The following is a 19,923-nucleotide window of genomic DNA, read 5'->3' as shown; positions in this document are numbered from 1 at the left end:
CTACTATCTTATTTCAAATGCTAGTAAAATGTGTGGTTTGCTAGGAAAAAAAAAAAAGAAAAAGGGCACACAGACAGGCTTGCTGGTTTTTTACTCAAGAAATTTTGCCTCTTTAGGGAAGGTTTACATCCAATGTATAAGATTGCAAACTCCTCCTTACAGAACAAGCACATAATTTTCTGTTGTAAAAATGCTTCTTTATTTAGAGCAAAAGCCATTCAACTTGGTTGCAACAGGAACAATGGCAAAATAAAAATGTTGGTATTTTCTTCAGACACAAACAGGCTCACAGCTTACTGAGGATGAGCCACCTCCCAGTGTCCCACTCCCACGGTAGTTCAAATAAGAAAAAGGCTCTATGCCATTTCTTACTGTAGGGGACCCCAGGACTGTGTCCCAAAGAATACCATAATCTGTATTAAATGCCCAGTGTGGCACTTTATGCAGACCAATTAACATCTTTCTCCTCAGATAGCCCAACCTGTTTTTTCAGCTGAGGAGAGTATTATTCAACATCAGTGAAAACAGCCTGTTCCAGCCGAGACTGACCAACACCTCAATGCACAAAGCAGTTCCCTGTATTTCCTACAGAATTGTTAACACAGTTATGCTGTACTGCATGTGGGCTAAGGAAAAGAAACTGGGCCTCAAAGCAATGCTGAAAACCCTGAAGCTTACAGAAAAGGTGAAATGAGAGTAAATGCCTCAGTGTAAATGAGAGTGTAAAAAGCACTGTATTTCAAAAGAAATGCTGGGACGGCACCTTCTCACCTGCTGCTCTAGGGTCACATCTGCAGAGGGAATTGTCTTTAAAGTTTTTTTGTGTGTGTGTATATATTTATATATATATATTTTATATGTATATATAAAAATAGTGCTGCTAAACACAGCTCTCAGGGTGGGGTGTCATGGAAAAAGCTGGCACACCTTTCTCTAGTGTTTCCTGAGCAACTTAGTAGAAGCCAAGCATTCATAAAAAGATTTCCAGCTAATGCCTAAGTCCATGTGGCTTGGTACCTCGGAAATCAGAGGGGTGAAAACCTGTTACACCATCCTGCCCTCAGTATACCCATTCCCTCTACACCCACAAAACCCTTCCCTCTCTGCTCCCAGACTGCTTCAGCCCATTCATTTTCAAATTAGTTTTTCAATCTAATTTTAAGATATCCTGAGAAAGCAGGCTGATGAACATATGCCTCTTGCAAAGTTTACAGTGGGAGGAAGGGAGCAGAAGTCACCCTTTTCCTGAATTACGCTTTGTTACTTGCAGCTATAACATAGAACTCAAAGCTACAGAGAAGCAGCAGTGAGGAGAAACAGGAAGAAGGAAAAAGGAAAACTGGACAAAAAATGTGATCAGGAAGTGATGAACGTGGAATGAGGGAGAGGGGAAAAAAAAAACCCGCAGAATTAGCGTATGGTTGTATCATGTTTTTCTGTCATTTACAACATGTCTCTGTAAATCACTGAAAGTTCTAATCATCTCAAACCTCCGAGTTCAGTGTCACCAAAAGTTACATGGCCGTAGCTGCATAACTGAGGTCCAAACATCACCACAATGCAAATCCTAAACTGCTACTCATACTCCAACTCCTGGTGGTACCTCCTGGCTAGAGCATCCATCCCCAATGCTTGGTGGACACCCTGGTTTGGCAGTGACTGACACCATGCACGAACTCATCTTCAGGTCTCAATAAAAAAAAAAACAAAAAAAAAATTGCTCCTAATCTTGCTGAATATTTTCTTTTATACTCTCTGATTACTTGGTGTGAAGTCACAAAAAAGACGTCAACTCCATTACAAGTGATTTGTATTATTCTGACCATGATAAGCAGCCAAAAAGTTACTTTGAGGAGGCACTGCTTGTTCTGTAGATGAACTTTAAGTGATTCCTTATTACATACCTTCCAATTTTTGGCAGAGGCTATGATTTAAGAAGCTTCTTCACTATGTCAATCCCTAGCTATTAAAATAATGCCTTCCACTCTGGTATAAAACTGAAGAGCTCTTTGGTTTCTCCTCTCTGCACTGTGCAGTTGTGATGTAGCAGGACACACTCAGGACAGGGAGGGTAAAATAAAACGTGACTTTAGAGCTGGGCAACTGAGGTTCGCGCAGCTACAGAAGCTGGGTATCTGCTCTCAAGTCAAATCCGAACTCTCTTCCCTCTTACTGACAGATGCAGACCAGATTTTGTTCATGGCTAAGAGCTGACTAATACTACTTGGATGGAAAACGGAGTGAAATCTGAAGTTCGATTAAGATTTCAAACTCCAGTGCCGTTAATAACATGCATGCTCAAAAATAAAGTTATCAGCTGCCTTCAAATAACCCATAAAGCATCTAATATTGGTATGTGAACTTTTGAAATGGATAAAGTCAACAAGCAGATCAAATACTCCTGATTAATTGTACATGAATACAGTTGTAAATACAGTCAAACGAATTAGAAAGACCAGCTTTTAATCTCTGTCAAGCTCAGGAAATCGAAGTGGGCCAACTCAAACACGAAGTCTGGCACGAATGTGTTATTTCTGAATTGTCTCCTCTCCCTAGACCCCCCCCCCCCCCAGTATTCAAGTGTCTCCAGTTATGACCATAGGATTATGTCCACAGCAGCACAGATTTCACTGACAACGGTAAGCAGGAAGGGAAACAGTTTATGCTTGAGTAAAAAAAACAGAACACAGTATCATAGGGAACCAACATATGAAATGGAGACAAAGAATATGTAGCAAGGCTGGACTGTATTCAAAGATATTTAAGTTAAATAAACTGACCTGTACTTACTGTAGATCTCAGAAACCAACACATTGATTTTCAGCAGACTGTTACTCCCAGATATTTTACCAACCCCACTTCTTAAAGTCTCCTTTTTCATGTTTTCATATTAAAAAGACCCCAAACACTCACCTCAAAGGGTGAGTAACACTCACCCTTTCTCCAAGTCAATAAATTGGCAAGAAAAATAAATTCAGATGTCCTTAAACAACATCAGGTATGCTACAAGTGAAATATAACAGACTGAAATGTCTGGAGGGCCAGCTTACAACCACCAGCACAATATTGATGAAAGTGAAAAATATTAAGACCTCAGCTATAACAACTGCTATAGCAATGGTCTGAGTGACTAAGGGACTGCATTTAGGTGTTAGAGATGTATAGTATAGAGTATAAATGGATCCTGATGCAAATCACATGGTAACTGATCTCCAACATCTAAACGCAATCCCTTCAGTCACTCAAACCATTGCCCTATTCACGTGGTGTACAAAAGCCTCTTAATCTCAAGGCCAGGCATTAGTTTACATATTTCATTTATATGGTGAAATGCTAAAAGAAACGTTTTCCTGGTCTATAAAAGAAAAATATTGTTAAATGGAAATGTAGCCTTTAAAGGTCAAAAGGTTTGCATCCTCCACATTCCACTGAAATACTGTTTCTCTGGAAAAGGCAAAAGGAGATCTCAACCTCCACTCCTTTAACACACACCCCTGTAGTCAGCTGAGGAATGCAAATTATTTCCTTTGAGGTTATTTGGTAAAAGGAGGATGCAGAGGTCACATCTTATTGACTCAGGACTGTGTAAACGCATTTATAAGAATTTACTGCTGTTGAGCTTAGAGTCCAGAGTGTCCAGCGAGTAATTATGAGGAAATGGGTAGAGTGGGTTTTCAGAGGTTACTCTGTGGGTATACCCCTCGCCTGGAAAACCTGTCTCCTACGGGCTACTCCACTGAAGTCAGTGACACTGTTCACTTCCAAACAGTTTGGGAGAACTAGACCTTTACACAGTGAGAATTCCACCTAAGTTTGGAAAATGGCACTGTTCGGAAGAAAATCCTTTGTAGGTAAAACTGTACATAGTGAGCTAAGTCGCACACAAATACAGCTATATAAGCACCATAGATTTGGTGCTCATATAGCCTAATATTTGTTAAAATACTTTATAGCAGGTTCCCCCACCCTGCCCCAAGAAAAGTTTATACGGAAATTTGGTTTGCATTCTGCCAAGAAGGCTGAATTAGGCAGCAGCATTACAGAGCTGCCTAGTAACTCTGTATTACCGGAGAATGTTGTTAGGATTAATTCCCCAAAGTGTTTCACATTTAAAAGTCACTGTATCTCTGTTAAATGTATATATAAAAGCTCTTCCTTACTACAGTGATTCATGCCCTAACAGTGCTATACACAAAACCTGATGGATCTAGAAATAATATATTGTATGAAGTCATTGTACCTTCGATTTGTTTATACTTAAATAGTAATAGTTCTCATTTTGCTTCAGTACTACTGAAGCATATTACTTTTACTAAAATGAAGCATACTTCCCAGAACCACTAGATATATCTATATCTCAGAGAACCTACATTCAAAGGATAAATACCAGTTACCTTACTTTTGATCTATAGGACAGACACTTCCATTTAAATGATACTATGCTGTACCGCAAGCGTCTCTACTTTACAGCCAATACAATTATAGTGCTGAACTTGTGATTTCAGGAAATTTCTAATATAACATTTGGCATTCTTCTTCAAACTCCAGACAAAAGACTAGCCTTTGTCAGCCAATTCTGTATAAATTTCCCCAATTATCACACTCCTGATAGAAAACAGGGGTTTTTCCTTTTTTTTTTCCCCTCTCCTTAAGAGTAAACCTGAACATCCTAGAAATAGGTACTAAACACAGGGAAAGGAAGGAGTACAGTAGGTGGAGAAAAGGAAAACTGGGTATTAAAACCAAGATAATTCTAAGGCTTCAACACCAATTATTTTGTTCATATTCCACCCAAGTTTAATTAAAATGTGATCCTGGCATTTGGCTTGAAGCAACAATCTTCTGTTTCATCTCCTTGATTAAAAAACAAAACCAAGTACAGCCAACCTCAGCATTATTTGCATTCAACTCTATTAAGAAGTCTGCATATTAACATGATATATGGCAGGTTGTCAGCCCATTTGCTAGACTGCAAATCTAAGAAGCCATTTGCATCACTTAGTAAAGACAGGATTTTAGTATACTTGCCAACCCTACTACACTATCTCAAAAAAAAAAACCCAACCAAAAAACCCCAAACAAACAAAAAAAACCCAAAACAAAACACACCCCAACAACAACAAGACACACACACAGAAAGACCCTCCAAAACCAAACAAGAAATCCCAGCAGAAGTGGCTTCTAACCAAGAGATTTAAACAGGGCTATCTAATGCATGGGAAGCGAGTTATCTAAGGCGTGCTCTGCTCCGTGCCACACCTTGGTTACTCCCAAAATGCCAGGAACAGCCTTTCCTGGCTGCCTACGTTTCCTTCATTCACTGGAAAAGGAAGCTGAGTGTACATACAAACAAGGGTGTGCAGCAAGCCAGCGGATGCAGTGGCAGGGGGATATGCGTAAGATTTCTTTTGCGTAGAAACAGTCATCGGTTTGCATCTGCTTATCTCAAACATTCTCTAGCTTACACTAATGACGACCTTGGAAGAGGAGATGACATTCAATTTTTAAGGGGTGGTTTCACCTTCCTCAAGTATAAAAAGATACTACAGGAAGATGGGACTGCATTCAGCTAGCAAATTCCTAACGCACTTATAAAAAGAAATCTGTAAGTTTAAGCTCTCTCACAGAAAAGTTATTCTTGAATGCTGGTGCTACATGTGTTTAAAACCAAATTTATTTAAATCTTGGAATCAGTTACATATTGCTTGGACACTGTCGGTCAGATCCACATCTTGGCTAACTTGAGCAATTTCAGGGTAACGCCACTGACATTCCTTTTCAGATAAATACTAAATATTAAAAATGCAATGAACAGAAACAGTAGCAAATAAACCATCTCACCTGTCATCTTCATTGTAAAGTCCACAGTTCTGCAGTCTTGAAAGGGCTAAATGAAAAAATTGCTCTAGAAAGCAAATATAAAGAAGATTATGTTGGAAAGCATTGGAACATTTTCATTAAAAATAAGCATGCCATCCTGACTACAGCATTTTCAGACACAGTAGTTTTTATGTACTGTGCATAAAAAACTCAAAATAAGAACACTTGTAATTTAGGGCCACAGGTAAATCAATGATGCCAGAGAAATTCAGGTTTATCAGAGCTCCTCTCTGGGAAGCTTTTCCTGCCCTAACACCCCATTGGGAACTAGCATGGGATTTGTATCAAAAAAATCTTAGTTACAGTAAATAAGCATCAGAAGAGCTTCCAAGACCTGCATCCTAATTGACTTTGTTTTTTCTTCTACCCACCTTCAGCTGAAACAGAAACAGCCTTGACCCAAGAGGAAGGGCTGCCCAGCCAGGGGCAGTAACAGCATTACGTATCTTGGGAGAAGACGTCAAACCAGCCTGTGCTCACTGGCAAAGCTGGGCAGAGGCACCTTCCCAGCCCTCCCTTGATGGGCAGGCACCTGCTGGACACTCAACGTGCCTCTAACTGAGGGGGGCCTCAACTCATTCCCAAATGTACTCTTCCTCACTGCAACCCCAGAGGTGCAGGAAAATGCACCATCCTTGTTACACTGATGGAGGGCAAATCCAGAGTCTAAAGCCCAGATCCGCAGGGTACTAGGAAGGTACACTGTTCAGTGTTAAAAACTCAGAAACTTGAGACTTTACAACCCTTTCCAAAAGGGCGACTAAGACCCTTAGGGTCTCTGGCCCTGTTTACTCCGCCCTAATGCGGGCAGCAGGCATGAGCATGCAAACACGTTGCACGGGTACAGCAGCCATGCAACAGCAGGAATACCCCCTGCAGTCCCAGTGACACCTTCCCTCATGGGAGAGGATAGCCCAGTAAAAGGAAAATTTTGCTGTTGTAACTGGGGGCGGGAAGGAACGGGGGACAGACACACAACACAACGACGACAACTTCTGTCCAGTCCAACCTGGGGACTTCGGCCTCAGTAGAACTCTGGATCCCAATCGGCTTAGGTGTGCTGATCGAACCCCTACCACGCTGACCCTAATATTTCACCTAGCAAAGCACTAAATATCTTTAGCACTCCAGCCCACGTACAAACTAAGGGAAGCTGAATAAGCTCCACTCTTCCTCACTCCCACCTTTTTGGAGCTTCTCTGCTAAGAGGGGCAACCCCAACACGGTGTTTTATTTGTTAAAAACAGGAAGGTGCCAGGTCAGAGGGACTAAATGAAACCATTAAGTCACTGCTAGATACCCCCAAAAGGATTTGCATCGGTGAACAGAAGACACCAGGGCCAGAGATTCAGGTGGCTTTACACGCCATTTAGGTATTTCTGTTTAAAAACAAGGTACACGGGGAACACAAACCTGCTTTCTTTATTCCATAAGGTAGTTCAAACTTATCGCTCCCGTGGAACTCTGCCACTCTGATAAAATCATTAGTGCACAGGAACGGGTATATTTTGTCAACACTAATGAAGGGAAAAAGTAAGAAGTTTCAAAAATCCGTATGATGTATTTGAATAAGCCAATAATTCATGCAACTGCTTTTAAAAAAAGCTTTCTTTATCCTACTTCAAGTATTATCAATTTTTAAAAGAGGAAAACTCAGACACAGGGAAAGAAAGCAGGTGACAGAAAAGGGCAAGATTTTATAATGGAAAATATAGGTAGAGAGTGAGATAAAATTATTTCTCTGCTAGTATAAGTTGTATAGAGTCATTAAAATTGCATGACTGAAATCTTGCACCATGAGACAGCATATTTAAGAGAATACATAATGCAGGAAGACAATGAGTAACTTCAGGTTTGAAAAGTACATAACAGAGGCAGCAAGGAAAATTAAGAGTTATTATTATACATGGCAATTTAATAAATAAGAATGGGATTTGAAACAAGGTGTTTTAACTTGAAAATACCATCTCCTGAAGACATCAGCTTATTTGAGATGCACTCCCATTCCAAACAAGTGGCACTTTATGGCTTTGTTGACATAAGTAAGTAGTTTGGGGCAAGAGGGGTATATCCACACAGCAAGAAAATATGGAGTTCTCACATCCACATTACACTTATCTCGGGTTTTGTTTGTTTGTTTTGGGGTGGTTTTTTTTGGTTTTTTTTTTTTTTTTTTTTTTACTATGGACTAACACTAGTAGGCTCGCACAGATTGAACACTCCTTAGCAGCTGCAGCACATCGGGTGTGCTCCTGCAGTGCATCTTCTGGCTTAGCCAAAAGTCAGATGTCTGAAAGGAGCCCAGTGCACGTGCCAGGGCCACCACACGATGAGAAGCATGGCACATGGGGATCACAAGGAGGTTTGCCTCAAAAGCGCATTCCTCCTGCAAACTAGAACATGATGGCGTCATACCTTATAAATGTCAAGATAGAAAGAATGGGTCACTTCTTTCTTCAGAAGACAGTAACCACAGACAAGGGTTCTCATAGCAGGGAAGGGACTCTTATTACCATATCTGCCAAGTCAAGTCAAATGAACAAACAGTAGACCCAATCCTGTCACATGCTACCATGCCCTTGGTTTCACCTTGGAGTTAAGTGGACACGCACTCACTGAACTGGTTGACTTTGTAGCAATCCTGCATACTAGGTCTAATATTAAGACGTTAACACAGAAGTATACAGACACAGTGAGAAAACCTGGTGTTGATCATAAATACCCACAGCCAGCACATGACTTGTTTCTCCATTAAGAATATTAATAGCTGTTAAGGAAATCCTCCCTCTCAGTTTCACAAATCAAGTATCTCACGCTTTAAGCTCTACGTATTCAGAAGATACTAACAGTAAAAAGGAAAAAACCAAACAAAACACCACAGCCCATGCACCAAGAACTGGGTCATAGGTTAACTAAGCAAGACCAGCTGACTTTGAGACATCATGCACTAAACACATTAAATTTAATAACTTGCCTTGCTGTTCAGAAGCAGCTGGTAAGCTTAGACATAATAAATAATTTACCTACTGCAAAGAGATTCTTAATTCTAGCTCTTCTAGCTCTGGTTCCTTTCCAACAAATAATTCTGCCAGGTTAGAAATCCTTTCAATCTCCCCAGGCTATTACCAAAGTGCACAGACCAGATCTTCAGCTCACGCAAACTATCTCTGTAAAAGAGCTATGGAAATATGCAAGAGACTTTGTTCTAGCTCTGCACCTACCTTCTTCTCGCTCTGTATCTCTGAGTCCATTCCTGCCCCCTTGCTCAGCCCCAGAGCTATCCTGCTGTGCCTGACACAGAGACAGCCTGGGCACACTCTGTGGGTGAGGGACCTAGGACCACCTCACTGGGCCAGGCAGCTAACCAAAACTCAAAGGCTATAGGACTGCTTTGGGGAGGACAAACATGAGATCCTTCCGTGTTCTTTAAAATAATAATAGCACTGAATTAAAGCCATGTTTTCTTGTACACAAAAAGGACCAAAAAAAAAAAGCAGCAATGGTGTCTTTGCTCAGACCTTTAAGAGTCCTTCAGCCAGGACTTTTGGTCTAAACATCTTCCAAGCTTTCTCAGGGCCATACTCAATGTTTCCTCAGGTAAAACACAAAGCCAACAATGTAGCCTGTCTGCTTCTGGTCCTGCAGCACTTCCTTGATCTCTCATTTAAGACTTGTGCTTCTAATAACAAAAACTCCCAGTACTTCCTCACAAACCTCTTGGACACACTTTTGTGACCAGACACCTCTTTTGTTTTGGGTTGAAGCTCCTCCTTTTTTCATCTGACTGGTTCTTTAAAAAGGAAGCTTCCTATGAGTACCTTAAAGTGGAGGGCACCTACACACAATTCAACAATACTATCAGAGGAACAAAACCATGAATAATCCCAAATTTCATTAAAATTAAAGTCCATTAAAATTAAAATTCCATTGAAGGGGAAGAATCTTATATCATTAAAAGATTGGATGAACTTTTGCACATTTCATACTCCTCTTTCCAAATAAAATGAAGAGATTTTAAGACTTCTCTGGTCCCTGGCTGCTACAGAAATACTTAGCTACCAAAAGTCCAGGTTCTTAATAGCAGAATGTATTCAATCAGAATAGCAAGAGTTTCAGTCTTGGACATGAAGGCTTCTTTTACAGGAAAAGCATGGGGAAAAAAAAAATTAAGGCTTGTATTTCAATCATTAAAATAGTTTTACTGTTACTAGTTACAATATCTGAACATGAAGTATTTATTTGGTACATACACCAGCATGTTGAGCTAGTTGCGTGGTATGGCTCAGATGCTGATCAGTGGCAAGCTAAACAATTTGTGTTGCCACAACCAGGAAAAGCAGCAATGAACCCAAGCCCAAAAGCTGTACTTCCAGAGGTAAATCAAAATGTGAAATAGTCCAGAATACGTAAATAGCCCATTTCTACCTCAATCAGCACAGACTTTCCTTTCCCTGCCAATTCCTACATAAGACTCACCCCAGTAAAGATTCAAATGCTGGTTTCGGGAGACAAGCGTCCAGCGCGTTCCTTCTCTCCACAGCTGTAGGTGGCAGCCTGCAAAAGAAGAGTTTCAAAGAAATAGCAAGAACAGGAACGGGTAGCAGCAACAAGGTAGGGAAACCTGGACAAGTCAAGTTAGTAAAAGTTGATTACTGAGTTAACACCACACCAAGTTTTCACGATTGCATCTGTGTGTATTATAAAGATGGATCTTTCTCATTGCAGTATGATTACTTTTACTAGTAAAGGCTTTTATCTCACAGCGCTGCTCCAAGGGGTCTGTAACCTCCCTTGCTCAGCAACTATCAAAGCAGCCGCAACCAAAGGTGAGATCTTAGGCCCACCTGCAGAGAAGCATGACACCTGGGCTGAAACACCCCTGCAGCCATACCAGATAGCATCACCAGCACTCCTCAGAGAGGAGAGGGGAGTCTTGTTTGGAGAGGGGAATAGACAGCACCACATAGGGTACTTCAAGGAAAATGAGATTCTTTGGGGATAAGTCATTCCTCTCATAATAAGGATAAGACTTACACTTCTAAGCACATTCCCGCCTTGGCGATTTAGCCCTAATAATAACAAATATGAAGCCCAGAAGGGAGGGTAAAGTTCAGTGTGAGCAAAGCATCCATCTGGGCTGCATTAAGAACAGAAGGATGAAACCGCCACATTAGAACCACAAGCCAAACAGACCATTAAGGTTAATTGCTTTTGGTAACCTCAAGTTGTCATGTGAATCCTGACACTGAGAAAGCACCCTGTGAAATTTATCAGCTGGCCAGCTTGTTGCTTTCCAGCATCAGACTCACAGACGGCATTTTGCAGGATGGCTTCAGAGAGACTAGAGGCCTGCTTTTAAGTTTTAGCATAGGCGCTCATTAGTCCCACAAACCTAATTACAGGAATTTACTAGCACAAGATCTGCTTATACACGCACTTGCACATCGCAAGTGAACCACACCTCTGATTTATTAAATTTTAAGCACAAAAGTTGCCCTCGTAGCTCTGCTAATTTTATTCACGTATAACTCAGAATTACAGAAATTTGGAAGTTGTAAACAAATGTCCTTCCAACAATTCATTGCTTGTTATAGACAGTCACTGTAAGCGGCCATAAATATTAACCAAACACTGGAAACATGACATGTACAAATTCCTTTCTGCCAGACATGTTACAATTGTGTTAGTATCAGAAACAGCCAGTGGACACAGCTGTACAATAACCAATTGAACAGGGAGCCTACAGACAAACGCTATGGATTTTAGTCTCAATCCCTCCCACCTGCCCAAAAACCAACCAACCAAAAAAAAGCTCCACCACAAAAATACTCAACTGCTGAACTTACTGGGTAACTCCACTAGTCTCGTAGGAATGAGGAGCCCTCACAGAGGAAGTCTGTCCATAAAAGCTAATCCTGCAAAAAGGGAAAAATATCACAACACTGGTTTGCTATAAACAGAAAGCAAAACAGAAAGCCATTTGTATCAATTGTATGCTGTAAGCAAGACAAATAGAGGCACATCAAGCACTACTTTTAAAAGCTATCACTATTATCTTCGTAACACAAACACACTGGCAGTCCTGGTCACAGCTGTGCAGAGGCCAATGGAAACTCAACTTCTTTGATAAGCACCCTGAATTTTAGGTCCCAAGCCACCTGTCCCGTGCAGCCTGGAGACAGTGAAGGCTCACTTCCCACGAGGTTGCCACTGGGACTCGACAAATTTCACCTTACCAAAAGGTACCCACTACACCTGCAGTTATTCCCATGTGTGGAACAGGTTTCTCCCACATCATTTATCAGACATCTACAGGAACAAGCTAACACTAAACATATGTGAGGTGGGAGGAGGTATGGACACGACACACAAATAAGGTATCTCTCCTCACCTGAACACCTATTTTCATGAAACTCAAGAGGGACTCCCTGTCTCTGAGGTCCCGACTTCTCCATACAACCAGGCTCAAATCGACTATTAGGTTTAAAAGTGACACGAGAGAAAGGGCAACAGGACAGAATGATCACATTCATTCCCTCACAGTACAAAAAAAACAACCCAAAACAAACCACCACAAAACAGGCACACACACACAGAGTAGTAATCACTTCTGTTGATTACTACTGAACAGCTGTTCAGCAACACAGTAACTCACAGCCACATCTCTCATACAGCCATGAGGGTGTTTGTACTATAAGTGAACAAAGCATCACCATACCAGTAGAGGTTATTTCTCCACAGATTTCCATGCAGTATACCATACATAACAGCAGCAGCCAGGATAAAAAACAGAAGAATTCGTTTCATGACTGGTAGACCTGAAATGTAAGAAAAACAAAACAAGAAATTTAAATCCAGGTTATACTAGTAACATGAACTTTTATAAATCATCCTGAAACCTACGAAAGGAAATCATTATTATTGCAGCCATTCTCCACCACCACAAATTTGACGGGGATCACTCCAGTTTGATTTCTCACACAAAGTTCCAGTGACAGGAGCTGAACGCTGCTTTGCACCTACCACACTTGCATACTCTGCACAGAAGCATTGAGAGAGGCTCACTCTAGGTTCTCTCTGAAGACACAGGAGGGAGATGGGCTCTTCCAGAAGCACGTCAGAGTAGAAGCTCCTTTCTGTCCATTGGCAGCCCAAAGAAACCAGCCTCTTGGGTCAGAAGTTGGCCTTCACAGGTATCCGCGCTTCTCCTCCTTCTTGCACCATCTACTATCAGTTTCCACAATGGCACAGTTAAACAAGCATCAGCACTTTGCAGGAGGCAGACAGGCTGATGCCAATGAAGCAGCACGGGGTATGAGCCGCCACAAATTGCTACTGGCTTTTTTAGGATCACTGAATATTCTTAAGTGTGGTTTTGGACATTTAAAGCTGCACTGAAGCTGTCTGCTTATGCCCTCATGTCCTGCACAGTCTCCAGCTCCTGAAACAGGCCAGACTTCATTGCTCAAGTGACAGAAAAGTGCTATTTTCACACATCGCAAAGCAAGGAAGAGAAGTTAGGTCCCAACCTGTGGAACTTACTAAGTTATGGAGAAATAGCAGAGAAAGCGTTCATTTTTCAAATAGAGTTTTCACCTCATTGCACAGTCTAGTAAAAGAAAACCAGAGAAATATCAGAAGCTCATGTATCTGGCAAGACATGCTGGGGGAAAAGCAAGTTCTGCAATGCTTACGTCTAACACACTGAGCTGCCCTTTCAGTAGCTATGAATGAACTGTTGTTGCTTAATCTTCTGAAAGTCCAAAATAGCCATTCTGGCCACAAGTTACCGTGGAAATTTACTTGAGACCTATATCCTTCTATTGTTTTTACTTCTCCCCCTATCATGGTAAGCAGGTTCAATGCACACAATGCATAAACACCTACTTGCATATCTGTATTTTAAAGTGAAGGTAATAAACAGCTGTTCAGCAAAAACAAGCCATATCCAAACATACTGCTGCATTTTCCAAGAGCAGAGCCTTTGGCTTTATGGTTTGTTTTTTTCCTTTTTTTTTTTTTTTTAATTTTCTTTTTTTACATTCCATGTTGTTTTTTGGAATATTTAGAGTTGCTGTTATTTTAAACCTGTGTTAAACAGCCCTAAGGCAATAAAACTCAAGGTAGATATAGTCCAAGTGATTTACAGCAATATGCTTTATGCTAGTAACATCTTAACATCATACCTTGTATTAAAGGCCAAGAAACTACTAGAGCGCGCTGCATTTTGTTATTAGAAATTGAGAAGCAAACTACTGCCAACTCACATAGCTTCACCCCTGAAGAAATATCTAACAGTGAACTATTTGTTACAATGACTCAGTTCCAACAAGCCACCACTTCCTTATTTCCTCCCCACCCACCCCCACCCCCCCTTCACAGGAGTTTAATTGTAGGGTCAGAGATGGGGTTTTATAACAGCATCTACCAGTAACAAAGCCATGCAATGAAACAGCTATAATTTGTCAACCTGAAGTATATACTCCAGGCTGTCCTGCTTTGTTCTGGACAAAATACTCATAGGCTGCAGCTGCTGCAGTTTCAACCTTTCATCCCTTGTTGGGAAGTAACACTGCCTCCCTTACAGCTCCAACTCCCTTGACTCTTCTTGAAGAGTCACTGCAATTTTTTTTTTTTTTTGACAGTCACTCTCAACTTCTAGAGCAAACCCTGAGTTTTTGCAATAATTTTGTAAGAGTCTTTCCCTAAAACTGCAAGAACACTACAAGAAAACTCACCTACTCGGTATAGTCAAGTGTCATTAACAGCAATTGGCTCATTTACTTGAAAGAGATACTGCACACTCTGGCCATTTTTTCCTTTCATTGTCAGTATTTTTACACCTTCCTGCTTTGCAAAAGTTTGCTAAAATATCCCACTAAAGTGGAAATCAACTGTTTACTTTTTACCCCCTAATTCAATCAATGCAAACTTCAGTTAAACAACTGTTGTGGTTTAACCCGGCAGGCAGCTAACCACCACACAGCCATTCGCTCACTCCCCCTCCCCCCCGCAGTGGGATGGGGGAGAGAATTGAGGGGGGGGAAGTAAAATTCGTGGGTTGCGATAAAGACAGTTTAATAGGACAGAAAAGGAAGGGAAAATAATAATAATAATAATAATAATAATAATAATAATAATAATAATAATAATAATAATAATAATAAAATAATGATGTTGATAAAAATATACAAAACAAGTGATGCACAATGCAATTGCTCACCACCTGCCGACGGATGCCCAGCCAGTCACCGCCCCCGGGCCAACTCCCCCCAGTTTGTGTACTGAGCATGACGTCACATGGTATGGAATGTCCCTGGGGCCAGTTTGGGTCAGCTGTCCTGGCTGTGCCCCCTCCCAACTTCTTGTGCACCCCCAGCCTTCTCAGTCAGTAGAGCATGGGAAGCTGAAGAGTCCTTGACTAGTGTAAGCACTGCTTAGCAACAACTAAAACATCGGTGTGTTATCAACATTGTTCTCACCCTAAATCCAAAACCCAGCACTGTACCAGCTACTAGGAAGGAAATTAACTCTATCCCAGCTGAAACCAGGACAACAACAGAACATAATGAACCAGCTCTTCAGATAAAATTGCCAAATTAACAACTGATTAAATTCCTGATTTTGCTGACTTCAATGTAAAAGAGAACCTTGCTGAAGAGTCAGACCAAGCTACAAAACAGAAAAGACAAGGCAAAGCTGCTCATAAAGGGTCTTTTAAAAACAAAAATATTATTTGTAACGGTATTATTCACAGAGGGAAAAAAAATTGTTCTGTTTGTAAAGTATTTACAAAGATACTCGTACAACCTGCAAAAAGTTCATTAAAACAAAAGAATGTAAGTCAACATTGTTCTTCAAATGGGATCATAAGGAATCTGTAACAACTTTCAGTATCTTATGTAGGACATTCAGCCTGGCGCGCATGTTGAAGATTATCTTAAGTTTTATTGAATCTTTTATGTTTGGTTGTGAAATAATCAACTATAAGAACATCTTGATTACAATAAGTTAGCCTCTATATTAGCGTTATGTATGGGTTGCTGTGTTACTTGTTATCCGAGGCTGTTGCTTGAAGCCCCTATTCTCTGGACCCTCTAGACCATAACCAGAGCCCCCAGGTTCTATTGTATATAGGATGAGTTATTTGACAACCTGGCAAGGTACGTATCTAGCTGGCCAACTTGGCAACAAAACTTACTTTTAAGGTGTCCTGAAGTGAACTGCCTTCATTATAATACTAAAAAACACACCCACAGGTCAAGAAGACCCTTGCCCAGGTGAAGACCCTTCCCCCGTGCAAGCGTAGTAACAGAAGAGAATGACATAACTGATATTATATGTAAATCACTAACCAATCATTGTAACTGGGAGTGTACTACCTTATAATTCTTGTGTATAAATGTAACGGTGATCTGGCCATAGGTGTGCTTGATTTGTGGAAACTCCACCTTGCACCTGGCGCCACAATAAAGAATGCCTGCTTTCTAAAACTCCAAATTGAGTCTTAGAGAGTTCATCATCTGCCGATTACGGTAACACGCACACACATGAAAATGTAGCATCATTACGGGTGTACCTAACTCAGCTCTTAGGAACATAAAATGGTCTTTAATTACACAAGTGTCTTCTCACCATCCCATCGATGCCACAGTGCCTGGCTTCATTCAGTGCTTTGAAGAGAAAGTTCTGTAGTCAAGAAAGACAGTCTTTTTAGTGAAGACTTTCTTAACCTGGTTTAGTAAACCGAACCATTGCCTTGTTTATGGAAGAAATTATTCTGGGTGTATTTTTAATGGTGACAGCATTTCCCAGCTCTCCCTTCCTATTTTAAAATAGCTGAGTGTTATAGAAAGTTAACCAGAGGAAAACAAACTCCTACAATGCAAATATTGCACTAGAAAATTCCCATAGTCAGAGATGCAAGAAAATAGGCAATTGAGAAGACACAATTCAGATGTAAAATGACAGTCACATTCCAGCTTATTTATCACAACACAAGACCTGGCATCTTGATTTAAGCCCATCAACCTGACTGACAGAGGTCATGGTGCCCTTAGGTCAAGGTCAGTCAGGGTTAAGCAAAACAAGGAGGACAAAGCTGGAACTCAACTATTCAATTCCCTCCTCTTTCTAAAAAGCCTACAGTGATCCACACAATGAAAGGGGCAAGGAATCCAGCATGCCAACGCCCGACATTCAGAAAATTGACCAGCTAACATGCCGTGAAAGTAAGCAAGCAACAGGATGCATAAACATTGTAAAAATATTGATGGGCACTTTTTAATAGGAATCTAAGCTAACTTCTGCTGTTCAACTTCCCACCCCTGCCAAGGCAGAGCTACAATTACAGAATTAGACAAGACAGACTCTGTTATGGTATTGAGATCTCAGAGATCAGCCTGCATCTCCTATGGACAGATGGGTCCACCCCAGCTGCCATCAACCCACCAGAGAGATGCATTTGGGTACATGACAAATTAGCTATATAAGCCCAGAGGCTAATTTTTTCTTCCCTTGGTGGAAGTGGGGAACCAACATCCTTGTCAGAGATGCATCTTTACTTACAGTTAGTCTTTATTCTGCTTCTCCAGTAAGTGCAGTATCTGATATGAGCCACTATCTCATAGCTGCTGTTTATCTGTCAACTTACATATGCAGTTGATGCAGCCATGCCACAGAATAAAATAATCATGCAGGAAACTACGGCTGTTGGACTGGGCAATCACATGACCACACTACAATCACCTTTTTTCATAACACTTATAAGCCTTCCTTTTGCTTTCTTGCTTAAAATTAGGTTGTTAATAATACAATGCAGGAGGCTTTGCCATCTGTCCTACTTATTTTGTAAAGCACCTTTGACTATTACTAAAGTAAATAGTTAATCAAATATTTATTAAAAAGTGGTTACTACTAAATTAAATACTACTCATCTTAAAATAATCTTAGCTCCTTACCTAGTCTTGTGACAGTTTAACTTCTTGCTGCTGCAATTAACTGACAGCATGAAAGTTTCAGCTCACTCAGACCTCAAATTCCTAGCCCTTGCAGTTGTGGGAGAGGAAGGGAAGTGAGTTTGAAAAATGTGCTTCGAGTGGACCTTGAAATTTAAAGGGACAGTGGAAAAAGCACATAAAAACCCTACTAAAAAGTTTAAAAAGAAACATCAGGATTTTTAAGATGTAGTCACTATTTTGTGGGCTTGCTTGTGATCACCAGTCCTGCAGCACTGCTTCCTTTTGGTCAGGATGTAGTGCATACCCAGTGGAACAACTACGCAGCAGAAGGACAACCAAGGAGGTTCTCATGTCGTCATTTGTCTCAAGTTAAGCTGCCAAAACGTGAGCACATTATGGCACATATCTATATATTTCTTCTGCCAAATCTATACACTATTCATCATTAACTCTTCCAGGTCTTGCTCTAAGTACGTGCATAGTTCATTAATTCTCCCCCTCTTCAGGAAGGAAATGCTGTAGTGGACAATACAGTAACACTGCAGCAGAGTCTTAAAGGTACTGAACTGGCCGAGCCAGTTTAGTGCCTTCCCTCACACGCTCCTTAAATTTTTCATCATTTCCAATGCTCCTTTCGATTTTAGCTTATTAAGAAACAGAAGTCCTCAGAAATACTAAGTTTAAATGAGGAAGGTAGATATATTGGATTATTCTAGCAAAGTGGCCCTGAATTAAAACTACATTTCTAACTCTCCGACAACAGTGACTTGGTTTTGAAGTAGTAAGTTTAACAGCATCTCAATTGGAAAAGATTCGTGCTAACCTGCCCTGCCCCACACAAAACAGTTATTCCTGTTCCTGAAGGCCTGCACAAACCACGACATCAAAAAACTAAGGTTTTACTGTGTCAAAATGTTATTGGGGACTTCCACCATCACACCACATGTACTATCTTTACCAGCAGTTAAAGATTTTTCCTGCACTGGAAGATAAGATGTTTTCAGGCTCCTTCTGCTCTAATCTCTTTCAATGATGAGGGGATAAGCAGTAGAGGAAGAGTTTGCTGACTATGGCAACTGGAGCCTTCTTCCCCTCCAAGAGCATACTGGACTAGCCATTTACTTCCACAGCATCCTGATAACTGTGAAAAAAGACAGTCTTCCTCCAGAGACAGTTTCTCTTTGTTAAGGAAGGTTTCCGATGTTTCCCCTAACACTTCCCCTTTCTCCAACTACTGCAGAAGACCTGAAAAGAAATAGCAAGGTAGTCTTTTTTCCAAGTACTCAACAGCAAGCAATCATGTCCAGTAGATTTAGTATCACAGTAGTAGCAACGTTTAGTAGATTTAGTCAACCCTTGTTATTTATCAGCAACTACAGTCCGAAATGTAGCCTCTGCTGACATTAATCTACTGGGGAAGAGATGTAGACTAGAGCTGTGTCCACCTTCGACCTTTTGCACGGCTGCACACTAATTCAGGACAGGCTGCAAGAGTTAATAGATTGGGTTTAGGGCCTAAGTGCTTGCCTCCCTCCCTTTCATCATCCTGCTAATGGTGAAACCTATTCTGTACCACAAGAGACAGCAACACATTTATCATTTTGTGGACAATTCATGATTATTTCATTCCATTTTTGTCTTTCACCAGTATTTTGCTCCTTACCAGAACATGCCTGCCAGCTGGGTCAAGTAAGGAGGAAAAGCAACTTAATCGGTATTTTTCATTGACAATCGCCATTTCAGTTTGCTTCTATCAAAAATCTTCAAAGGAGATCTCTGCATCACTTTCCCTCTTGGGTGACTCTCCAGTCCTACTTATAAGCTCAGAAACTCTTCCCATGCAGGCACACCCTTCAGCTAAAAGGTATTGATAAAGAATCCCAGTCCAGTCAAATCTATTGTATTTTCACCCCCTGCAATCCTAATTTACCTAGACAGGATGGCTGGTGGAAGAGCGAGGTTAGCTCCCTTCCAGAAAGCTGCAGGCAGGCCCGGGAATAAGCACAGTTTACCTCTGTGTCTTGGGCATAACGGGCAACGCAGCACCTACACCCCTCCAAACCTTTACCTCCAGCCCCGCGCG

The 19,923-nt window shown here is 40.9% G+C and overlaps 1 protein-coding gene across 9 annotated transcripts in view; it reads right to left on the bottom strand.

The window, feature by feature from the left end:
- ST3GAL6 (ST3 beta-galactoside alpha-2,3-sialyltransferase 6) overlaps window positions 1–19,923 on the bottom strand; it is a 48,213-nt gene that overhangs the window by 15,001 nt on the left and 13,289 nt on the right. For 6 of the 9 annotated variants that reach the window (XM_076349615.1, XM_076349622.1, XM_076349631.1 and 3 more), the window contains 5 exons: window positions 12,599–12,698; window positions 11,727–11,795; window positions 10,357–10,434; window positions 7,294–7,397; window positions 5,842–5,905 (listed from right to left, as the gene is read on the bottom strand). In XM_076349615.1, the coding sequence (XP_076205730.1) occupies window positions 5,842–5,905; window positions 7,294–7,397; window positions 10,357–10,434; window positions 11,727–11,795; window positions 12,599–12,687 (404 nt within the window). In that variant the 5' untranslated portion in view covers window positions 12,688–12,698. Of the gene's footprint in view, window positions 1–5,841; window positions 5,906–7,293; window positions 7,398–10,356; window positions 10,435–11,726; window positions 11,796–12,598; window positions 12,699–12,903; window positions 13,095–19,923 lie in introns of those variants that run through there. The other 3 variants (XM_076349614.1, XM_076349654.1, XM_076349672.1) reach the window with 3 other exon arrangements.

Source organism: Aptenodytes patagonicus, chromosome 1, assembly GCF_965638725.1.
Source record: "Aptenodytes patagonicus chromosome 1, bAptPat1.pri.cur, whole genome shotgun sequence".
Lineage (NCBI taxonomy): Eukaryota > Metazoa > Chordata > Aves > Sphenisciformes > Spheniscidae > Aptenodytes > Aptenodytes patagonicus.
The sequence above is the reverse complement of the archived record's forward strand: the minus strand, read 5'-3'. Positions and strand labels throughout refer to the sequence as shown.